General features: G+C 44.2%; 1 protein-coding gene across 1 annotated transcript; it reads right to left on the bottom strand.

The window, feature by feature from the left end:
- LOC127292128 (zinc finger protein ZAT9-like) lies at positions 1-679 on the bottom strand. The gene has a single exon (XM_051321480.2). It carries the CDS (start codon positions 614-616, stop codon positions 83-85), a length of 534 nt encoding a protein of 177 aa, XP_051177440.1. The 5' UTR covers positions 617-679; the 3' UTR covers positions 1-82.
- Positions 680-11,909: the final 11,230 nt, after the last annotated feature.

The raw sequence follows: 11,909 nt of genomic DNA, 5'->3' as shown, positions 1-11,909 counted from the left end.
TCAAACAATGAACATATCTCATTCTAAAATCATTTACAGGTTCTCTAATTAGAAACAGTCAGCAGATCCAGCTAGTGCCTAGCTATACGAACAGCTCGAGCAAGACTGGCGGCCGGTGGGAACCGTGCCCCGCCACCTGTTCCTGATCCGGCCGCAAGATGACCCAATGGTCGTTGGCACCGGAGCCAGCGCCGCTGAGGGTGAGCGCCATCTCGTCGCGGTGCCGCCTCATGTGTCCACCCAGCGCCTGGCCCATCTCGAAGCCGAGCCCGCAGATGTGGCACTCATGCTGCTGCTTCTCCTCGCTTCGTTTCTTCTCCCTGATGGCTTTTGCGACGCCGACGCCGAGCTCGAGTCCATGGAGGGCGCGGAGGTGGCTGGTCCGGTGTCCGCCCAGCGCCTGGAATGTCGCGAAGGCTCGGCCGCACGTCTTGCACACGAAATCCCCTTCCCCCGACGTCGCAACCACTCTCCCACGGCGTGGTCTCTTTTTCTGCGTCGCCGCCGGCGAACCGGATGAGTCGGCCGACGTGGTGGACGTCGTCGAATCCGTGGTAAGGGACAGTGCCAGCGAGACCGGCTCCTCCTCCCTCGCGCGCTTCATCCCAGCTCCCATGGATGATTTGCTTGTCTTCGATATTTTGCTGTGGTGTGCGCTTGTAGCTCAGGTCGACGGATACGAATGGATGGTTGTGTTGGAGATGCCAAGGCGGCGCGCTTATTTATAGGTTGTGTGAGTACGTAGGGAGGCCGGCCGGTGGCGTGTGCGTGCGTACTGGTGTGCGAAGTTGGTTCGGGCTGGCCGACTTAAAGCGTGTCGGACCAATCGGAAGCGGCAACGCGGCGCGCATGACGTGGACGGCTGCGATCGGATATGGTCGTCGAACTCGAGGTGGATTCGCGTGGTACGCCGGCTAGGCGCGTGGCGGAAGCCGGTTGCTTAGGGCATGTACAATGGGGGCAGTATGTTGTGGTCGCCCAAACCATCCACATATACAAAATAGAATGAAGCTACTAGTGTTAAACATACGTTTCCAATGGAAGCTACTACATGTGATGTCATTCTCCTACTTTTTGTACTGACCAACTTTTCAGACACAGTGCAAATACTCATTTCAAACAATACAACCATTTATTTCAAATGAACTCACTCAAGGAATTAGCAAAATACCAAACTTAGTCTCAAATTTGATCCAAACACACTCCAGATTATGCAAAACAGAGTCTAGTACAAACCACCAAAATCATATCACATATGTTAAGTACTTGAGAAACCACAACTTATCCCATGCTATATGCTATTGTTCACCATTCTCAAAATTTAGACTGACTTCTTGCCATGTCCTTCTCTTGAATCACAAAAAAATGTCTCATATCTTTGGGGTTTCCTGGTGATTTCCCTGCCATATCTTTCTCACTCTTGACTTCTAATTTCTGAAATATAACCAGAAACACATGGTCAAGTGTCAGGTGACAACAATGACTAATTTATGAAATATAAGAGCATCTCCACTCGTCTCCCCACAGAGCCCCCCACGGCCACTTTTTTCCATCCGGACGGCGAAATTCGGCCCAGTCACGCCCCCGGTTCCTCGTTTTGGTCCGGATTTGGGCCTATTTTCGTCCGGACTCCCCATGCCATCCCCGGCCCCCCGGGGGTCTCCCGGGGACTCCGGATGAAGCTAAACCAACCGCCCACGCCCACGTGTCTCCTCTTTCGTCCGGATTCCCCGAGCCATCCTCTTTTTCCCCGAGAAACGCCGCTTGGGGAGCACACGACTGGGAAACTACTCCTCCCCACGCCAAATCTTCCTCCAATCCGGACGAAAATTTCGCCGGATTTGGGCGTGGGGAGCGCCAACGAGTGGGGATGCTCTAACCAGGAACCTAGGCCTGACCAATTATCAATGATGAAAAGGCTGATGTATATAGTTTGCAAACAGAACAAAGCTTTGCTAGAGCATTTTACAAACAGAACAATTTGTATGACTAGAGCATTTTAAAAAATAGGAACAAGCTGTAGCATATATACCTCCTATTCCTCCTTGAAAAGCTGGTCTCCTAACCTTGTGACAGCCCTAACATGCATCTCTTTTGCCCATGGCTCCATTCTTGTAGTGTCGGCATTCAACATCTCGGTGAACTTGTCAAACAACCGGTCCTTTCCTCCGCTAGCTTAGCGACCGTTCTCTCCTTTGCCGCCTCATATGCAAGTCGATTAGCTTCTAGCTTCTGAGCAGATAGCCGACTCTGCAGTTCCATCATCTCTTCAGTTTGCACCTTTGTCTCAGCTTGAGCTTGTAGAAAAGCCCCAATTTGTTCTTTCATTCCATTTATCTCGGCAGGGGCTTCCTTATCCTTTCCTCTTGCTTTCTTTGCAGCCTTGCAACCAGTAGGACGTGGAGTTTTCTCAGTTGGTGCTGCTTGTGACCTCTTTGGTCCGTCTCCTTCAGTGTAGACGTGAATCTTCCACTTTTGGCTATCTCTAACAGCTTCCCACCAGTGCACATACATGAATTGGTGTCCATGGCGGCTGTGGTACAGGTCTAGAGCTTGTTGCAATAGTTGTTTATCACAACGACCACTTGCATAGGTGTCGCTGATCTGGTTGTAGCAGCCATTGAAGAAGTTGTAAACTATACAAGCTGCGAACAGGATTGGTTGCCGTCACATGTATTTGCTCAAACAAAAACTAATTCCATACTTCTATGATTTCCTAGTGTAGTTGATAGGTTCAGAATTAGGCACACAGATAGCTACGCTTATCTAACAGAGACAATGACGAGAAAGCTACTCTACAGTAGAGTATACTACTAGAACTAATTAAACATCAACGATAGTAATATACAGGGAGACAGCAGCTTGTTCGTCCTATGAAGCACACATGGAGGCATGTCCCGATAGAAAAAAATCATGGGGAATCGGGGGTCTCACGCAAGCTCAGATTTTGGACCAAATCTGAAGATACGGGTCACAACTGCAGCATCGGGGAAGCCACTTTCATCAGTCAATTTACCAGATCGAACCGAAACTTAGAAAGCCAGAAAAGTTATGGGAAATTTGGGATTTCTCCAAAAGCATGGATTTTGACCAAATCGAAGATGCAGATCAAAACTGCATCATCGAAGAAGCAACTTTGATCAATCAATTTACCAAATCGAATCAAAGAAATCCAATTTCTAGAAGAATCGTTGAGAACCTAGGGCGTTCTTCACAGGAGACGGGGAGACGGGAAGAGATCGACTCGTACCTTCCAGGAGAGCAACAAATCAACGGTGTCGTCGGCGAGATGTCGAGGACGATCAGCGATTTGTTGAGGACGAACACGGCCTTCTTCACGCGTACTTCGCCTCCGGTCGCTCGCCCGCCTTCTCTCTTTGCAGCTTCTTGATGGCGTGTAACTCACACGTTCGTTGGGAACCCCAAGAGGAAGGTATGATGCGCACAGCAGCAAGTTTTCCCTCAGAAAGAAACCAAGGTTTATCGAACCAGGAGGAGCCAAGAAGCACGTTGAAGGTTGATGGCGGCGGGATGTAGTGCGGCGCAACACCAGGGATTCCGGCGCCAACGTGGAACCTGCACAACACAACCAAAGTACTTTGCCCCAACGAAACAGTGAGGTTGTCAATCTCACCGGCTTGCTGTAACAAAGAATTAACCGTATTGTGTGGAAGATGATTGTTTGCAGAAAACAGTAGAACAAGTATTGCAGTAGATTGTATTTCAGTAAAGAGAATTGGACCGGGGTCCACAGTTCACTAGAGGTGTCTCTCCCATAAGACGAACAGCATGTTGGGTGAACAAATTACAGTTGGGCAATTGACAAATAAAGAGAGCATGACCATGCACATACATATCATGATGAGTATAGTGAGATTTAATTGGGCATTACGACAAAGTACATAGACCGTCATCCAACTGCATCTATGCCTAAAAAGTCCACCTTCAGGTTATCATCCGAACCCCCTCCAGTATTAAGTTGCAAACAACAGACAATTGCATTAAGTATGGTGCGTAATGTAACTAGTGACTACATCCTTGAACATAGCACTAATGTTTTATCCCTAGTGGCAACAGCACAACACAACCTTAGAACTTTCATCCTTTGTCCCCGGTGTCAATGCGGGCATGAACCCACTATCGAGCATAAGTACTCCCTCTTGGAGTTACAAGCATCTACTTGGCCAGAGCATCTACTAGTAACGGAGAGCATGCAAGATCATAAACAACACATAAGCATAACTTTGATAATCAACATAACAAGTATTCTCTATTCATCGGATCCCAACAAACGCAACATATAGAATTACAGATAGATGATCTTGATCATGTTAGGCAGCTCACAAGATCCGACAATGATAGCACAATGGGGAGAAGACAACCATCTAGCTACTGCTATGGACCCATAGTCCAGGGGTAGACTACTCCCACATCACACCGGAGGCGACCATGGCGGCGTAGAGTCCTCCGGGAGATGATTCCCCTCTCCGGCAGGGTGCCGGAGGCGATCTCCTGGATCCCCCGAGATGGGATCGGCGGCGGCGGCGTCTCTGGAAGGTTTTCCGTCTCGTGGTTCTCGGTACTGGGGGTTTCGTCACGGAGACTTTTTATAGGCGGAAGGGCAGGTCAAGAGGTGGCACGGGGGCCCCACACTACAGGCCAGCGCGGCCAAGGGGGGGCCGCGCCGCCCTATGGTGTGGCCCCTCCGTGGCCCCTCTTCGTCTCTCCTTCGGACTTCTGGAAGCTTCGTGAGAAAATAGGCCCCTGGGCTTTGATTTCGTCCAATTCCGAGAATATTTCCTTACTAGGATTTCTGAAACCAAAAACAGCAGAAAACAAAGAATCGGCACTTCGGCATCTTGTTAATAGGTTAGTTCCAGAAAATGCACGAATATGACATAAAGTGTGCATAAAACATGTAGATAACATCAATAATGTGGCATGGAACATAAGAAATTATCGATACGTCGGAGACGTATCAGCATCCCCAAGCTTAGTTCTGCTCGTCCCGAGCAGGTAAAACGATAACACAGATAATTTCTGGAGTGACATGCCATCATAATCTTGATCATACTATTTGTAAAGCATATGTAGTGAATGCAGCGATCGAAACAATGTATATGACATGAGTAAACAAGTGAATCATATAGCAAAGACTTTTCATGAATAGCACTTCAAAACAAGCATCAATAAGTCTTGCATAAGAGTTAACTCATAAAGCAATAATTCAAAGTAGAGATATTGAAGCAACACAAAAGAAGATTAAGTTTCAGCGGTTGCTTTCAACTTGTAACATGTATATCTCATGGATATTGTCAACATAGAGTAATATAATAAGTGCAATAAGCAAGTATGTAGGAATCAATGCACAGTTCACACAAGTGTTTGCTTCTTGAGGTGGAGAGAAATAGGTGAACTGACTCAACATTGAAAGTAAAAGAATGGTCCTCCATAGAGGAAAAGCATCGATTGCTATATTTGTGTGATACGTCTCCAACGTATCTATAATTTCCGATGTTCCATGCTTGTTTTATGACAATACCAACATGTTTTGTTCACACTTTATATCATTTTCATGCATTTTCCGGAACTAACCTATTAACAAGATGCCACAGTGCCAGTTCCTGTTTTCTGCTGTTTTTGGTTCCAGAAAGGCTGTTCGGGCAATATTCTCGGAATTGGACGAAATCAACGCCAAACCTCCTATTTTTCCCGGAAGCGTCCAGAACACCGAAGAAGAGTCGGAGAGGGGCCAGGGGGCCACCACACCACATGGCGGCGCGGGCCAGGCCTAGGCCGCGCCGGCCTAGGGTGTGGCGCCCCCAGGTGCCCCCCTGCGCCGCCTCTTCGCCTATAAAAGCCCTTTCGACCTAAAAACGCAGTACCAATTGACGAAACTCCAGAAAGACTCCAGGGGCGCCGCCACCGTCGCGAAACTCCAATTCGGGGGACAGAACTCTGTTCCGGCACCCTGCCGGAGCGGGGAAGTGCCCCCGGAAGGCTTCTCCATCGACACCGCTGCCATCTCCACCGCCATCTTCATCACCGCTGCTACTCCCATGAGGAGGGAGTAGTTCTCCATCGAGGCTCGGGGCTGTACCGGTAGCTATGTGGTTAATCTCTCTCCATGTACTTCAATACAATGATCTCATGAGCTGCTTTACATGATTGAGATTCTTATGAGTTTTGTATCACAATTCATCTATGTGCTACTCTAGTGATGTTATTAAAGTAGTTCTATTCCTCCTGCACGTGTGTAAAGGTGACTAGTGTGTGCACCGTGTGGTTCTTGTCGTAGGCTATGATCATGATCTCTTGTAGATTGTGGAGTTAATTATCATTATGATGGTATTGATGTGATCTATCTGGTTATGTTGATCTATCTTACACTATAAGGTTACTTAAATATGAACAAATTGTGGAGCTTGTTAACTCCGGCATTGAGGGTTCGTGTAATCCTACGCAATGCGTTCATCATCCAACAAGAGTGTAGAGTATGCATTTATCTATTCTGTTATGTGATCAATGTTGAGAGTGTCCACTAGTGAAAGTATAATCCCTAGGCCTTGTTCCTAAATACTGCTGCGTTACTACTGCTTGTTTACTGTTTTACTGCGTTACTACTGCTGCAATACTACCACCATCAACTACACGCCAGCAAGCTATTTTCTGGTACCGTTGCTACTGCTCATACTTATTCATACCACCTGTATTTCACTATCTCTTCGCCGAACTAGTGCACCTATTAGGTGTGTTGGGGACACAAGAGACTTCTTGCTTTGTGGTTGCAGGGTTGCATGAGAGGGATATCTTTGACATCTTCCTCCCTGAGTTCGATAAACCTTGGGTGATCCACTTAAGGGAAAACTTGCTGCTGTTCTACAAACCTCTGCTCTTGGAGGCCCAACACTGTCTACAGGAAAGGAGGGGGAAAGTAGGCATCAAGCACTTTTCTGGCGCCGTTGCCGGGGAGGAAAGGTAAAAGGCACTCATACTCCGGTTCCAGGTAAAGTACTTTTCTGGCGCCATTGTGTTTGTGCTCGAAGCTATTTCCTTTAGATCCTGCAATTGCATCTTTTTGTTTCTTGTTTACACTAGTAAGGCATAATGGAAAACATATGTGAGCTTTTTATTCTATTTCCTGAGTCAAGACATGAATGGTTTAATGCGAAAATTAAAAAACCTATGGAATCTCATTTGCATGCTAGTAGCAATGATATTAGTATGAACTCTTTGAACACCATTGTTGCTAATGATATGGAAAATTCTAAGCTTGGGGAAGCTGGCTTTGATGAGCATGATATTTTTAGTCCCCCAAGCATTGAGGAGAAAATTTACTTTGATGATTCTTTACCTCCTATTTATGATGATTATAATGATAGTAGTCTTTTGTTACCACCTGTTATGGAGGATAAATTTGATTATGATTACAATATGCCTCCTATATTTGATGATGAGAATAATAATGATAGCTACTTTGTTGAATTTGCTCCCGCTATTACTAATAAAATTGATTATGCTTATGTGGAGAGTAATAATTTTATGCATGGGACTCATGATAAGAATGCTTTATGTGATAGTTATATTGTTGAGTTTGCTCATGATGCTACTGAAAGTTATTATGAGAGAGGAAAATATGGTTGTAGAAATTTTCATGTTACTAAAACACCTCTCTATGTGCTGAAATTTTTGAAGCTACACTTGTTTTATCTTCCTATGCTTGTTACTTTGCTCTTCATGAACTTGTTTATTTACAAGATTCCTATGCATAGGAAGCATGTTAGACTTAAATGTGTTTTGAATTTGCCTCTTGATGCTCTCTTTTGCTTCAAATACTATTTCTTGCGAGTGCATCATTAAAACTGCTGAGCCCATCTTAATGGCTATAAAGAAAGAACTTCTTGGGAGATAACCCATGTGTTATTTTGCTACAGTACTTTGTTTTATATTTGTGTCTTGGAAGTTGTTTACTACTGTAGCAACCTCTCCTTATCTTAGTTTTGTGTTTTGTTGTGCCAAGTAAAGCCGTTGATAGAAAAGTAAGTACTAGATTTGGATTACTGCACAGTTCTAGATTTCTTTGCTGTCACGAATCTGGGTCCACCTCCCTGTAGGTAGCTCAGAAAATTAAGCCAATTTACGTGCATGATCCTCAGATATGTACGCAACTTTCATTCAATTTGAGCATTTTCATTTGAGCAAGTCTGGTGCCATTTTAAAATTCGTCAATACGAACTGTTCTGTTTTGACAGATTCTGCCTTTTATTTCGCATTGCCTCTTTTGCTATGTTGGATGAATTTCTTTGATCCACTAATGTCCAGTAGCATTATGCAATGTCCAGAAGTGTTAAGAATGATTGTGTCACCTCTGAATATGTTAATTTTTATTGTGCACTAACCCTCTAATGAGTTGTTTCGAGTTTGGTGTGGAGGAAGTTTTCAAGGGTCAAGAAAGGAGGATGATATACTATGATCAAGAAGAGTGAAAGCTCTAAGCTTGGGGATGCCCCGGTGGTTCATCCCTGCATATTTCAAGAAGACTCAAGCGTCTAAGCTTGGGGATGCCCAAGGCATCCCCTTCTTCATCGACAAATTATCAGGTTCCTTCTCTTGAAACTATATTTTTATTCGGTCACATCTTATGTGCTTTACTTGGAGCGTCTGTATGCTTTTGTTTTTATTTGTGTTTGAATAAATGCTTGTGTGGGAGAGAGACACGCTCCGCTGGTTCGTATGAACACATGTGTTCTTAGCTCATAATATTCATGGCGAAGGTTGAAACTGCTTCGTTAAATTATTATATGGTTGGAATTGGAAAATGCTACATGTAGAAATTGGTGTGATGTCTTGAATAATGTGATACTTGGCAATTGTTGTGCTCTTGTTTAAGCTCTTGCATCATATACCTTGCACCCATTAGTGAGGAAATACATAGAGCATGCTAAAATTTGGTTTGCATATTTGGTTTCTCTAAGGTCTAGATAATTTCTAGTATTGAGTTTGAACAACAAGGAAGACGGTGTAGAGTCTTATAATGTTTTCAATATGTCTTTTATGTGAGTTTTGCTGCACCGGTTCATCCTTGTGTTTGTTTCAAATAAGCCTTGCTAGCCTAAACCTTGTATCGAGAAGGAATACTTCTCATGCATCCAAATCCTTGAGCCAAACAACACTATGCCATTTGTGTCCACCATACCTACCTACTACATGGTATTTTCCGCCATTCCAAAGTAAATTGCTTGAGTGCTACCTTTAAAATTCCATCATTCACCTTTGCAATATATAGCTCATGGGACAAATAGCTTAAAAACTATTGTGGTATTGAATATGTAATTATGCACTTTATCTCTTATTAAGTTGCTTGTTGTGCGATAACCATGTTCACTGGGGACGCCATCAACTATTCATTGTTGAATTTCATGTGAGTTGCTATGCATGTCCGTCTTGTCTGAAGTAAGAGAGATCTACCACCCTATGGTTAAGCATGCATATTGTTAGAGAAGAACATTGGGCCGCTAACTAAAGCCATGATCCATGGTGGAAGTTTCAGTTTTGGACATATATCCTCAATCTCATATGAGAAAATTATTAATTGTTGTTACATGCTTATGCATAAAAGAGGAGTCCATTATCTGTTGTCTATGTTGTCCCGGTATGGATGTCTAAGTTGAGAATAATCAATAGCGAGAAATCCAATGCGAGCTTTCTCCTTAGACCTTTGTACAGGCGGCATAGAGGTACCCCTTTGTGACACTTGGTAAAAACAATGCATTGTGATGATCCGGTAGTCCAAGCTAATTAGGACAAGGTGCGGGCACTATTAGTACACTATGCATGAGGCTTGCAACTTATAAGATATAATTTACATGATACATATGCTTTATTACTACCGTTGACAAAATTGTTTCATGTTTTCAAAATCAAAGCTCTAGCACAAATATAGCAATCGATGATTTTCCTCTTTGAAGGACCATTCTTTTACTTTTATTGTTGAGTCAGTTCACCTATCTTTCTCCACCTCAAGAAGCAAACATTTGTGTGAACTGTGCATTGATTCTTATATACTTGCTTATTGCATTTGTTATATTGCTTTGCATTGACAACTATCCATGAGATATACATGTTACAAGTTGAAAGCAACCGCTGAAACTTAATCTTCCATTGTGTTGCTTCAATGTCTCTACTATGAATTTATTGCTTTATGAGTAACTCTTATGCAAGACTTATTGATGCTTGTCTCGAAAGTACTATTCATGAAAAGTCTTTGCTATATGATTCACTTGTTTACTCATTGCATTTACATTGTTTCGAATCGCTGCATTCATCTCATATGCTTTACAATGGTATGATTAAGATTATGTTGGTAGCATGTCACCTCAGAAATTATCTTTTATCGTTTACCTACTCGAGGACGAGTAGGAACTAAGCTTGGGGATGCTGATACGTCTCCAACGTATCTATAATTTCCGATGTTCCATGCTTGTTTTATGACAATACCAACATGTTTTGTTCACACTTTATATCATTTTCATGCATTTTCCGGAACTAACCTATTAACAAGATGCCACGGTGCAGTTCTGTTTCTGCTGTTTTTGGTTCCAGAAAGGCTGTTCGGGCAATATTCTCGGAATTGGACGAAATCAACGCCAAACCTCCTATTTTTCCCGGAAGCGTCCAGAACACCGAAGAAGAGTCGGAGAGGGGCCAGGGGGCCACCACACCACATGGCGGCGCGGGCCAGGCCTAGGCCGCGCCGGCCTAGGGTGTGGCGCCCAGTGCCCCTGCGCCGCCTCTTCGCCTATAAAAGCCCTTTCGACCTAAAAACGCAGTACCAATTGACGAAACTCCAGAAAGACTCCAGGGGCGCCGCCACCGTCGCGAAACTCCAATTCGGGGGACAGAACTCTGTTCCGGCACCCTGCCGGGACGGGGAAGTGCCCCCGGAAGGCTTCTCCATCGACACCGCTGCCATCTCCACCGCCATCTTCATCACCGCTGCTACTCCCATGAGGAGGGAGTAGTTCTCCATCGAGGCTCGGGGCTGTACCGGTAGCTATGTGGTTAATCTCTCTCCATGTACTTCAATACAATGATCTCATGAGCTGCTTTACATGATTGAGATTCATATGAGTTTTGTATCACAATTCATCTATGTGCTACTCTAGTGATGTTATTAAAGTAGTTCTATTCCTCCTGCACGTGTGTAAAGGTGACTAGTGTGTGCACCGTGTGGTTCTTGTCGTAGGCTATGATCATGATCTCTTGTAGATTGTGGAGTTAATTATCATTATGATGGTATTGATGTGATCTATCTGGTTATGTTGATCTATCTTACACTATAAGGTTACTTAAATATGAACAAATTGTGGAGCTTGTTAACTCCGGCATTGAGGGTTCGTGTAATCCTACGCAATGCGTTCATCATCCAACAAGAGTGTAGAGTATGCATTTATCTATTCTGTTATGTGATCAATGTTGAGAGTGTCCACTAGTGAAAGTATAATCCCTAGGCCTTGTTCCTAAATACTGCTGCGTTACTACTGCTTGTTTCTTGTTTCTTTGCGTTACTACTGCTGCAATACTACCACCATCAACTACACGCCAGCAAGCTATTTTCTGGTACCGTTGCTACTGCTCATACTTATTCATACCACCTGTATTTCACTATCTCTTCGCCGAACTAGTGCACCTATTAGGTGTGTTGGGGACACAAGAGACTTCTTGCTTTGTGGTTGCAGGGTTGCATGAGAGGGATATCTTTGACCTCTTCCTCCCTGAGTTCGATAAACCTTGGGTGATCCACTTAAGGGAAAACTTGCTGCTGTTCTACAAACCTCTGCTCTTTGAGGCCCAACACTGTCTACAGGAAAGGAGGGGGAAAGTAGGCATCATTGTGCTAGAGCTTTGAT

The sequence above is a fragment of the Lolium perenne genome, chromosome 4 (assembly GCF_019359855.2).
Source record: "Lolium perenne isolate Kyuss_39 chromosome 4, Kyuss_2.0, whole genome shotgun sequence".
In the NCBI taxonomy this organism is placed as follows: Eukaryota; Viridiplantae; Streptophyta; class Magnoliopsida; order Poales; family Poaceae; genus Lolium; species Lolium perenne.
Note: the sequence above shows the minus strand (reverse complement) of the source record. Positions and strands in the feature narration are given on the sequence as shown.

What these genes read in the sequence shown, in the direction of transcription:
- LOC127292128 (XM_051321480.2), bottom strand. Translation starts at nt 616, where the DNA reads ATGGGAGCTGGGATGAAGCGCGCGAGGGAGGAGGAGCCGGTCTCGCTG.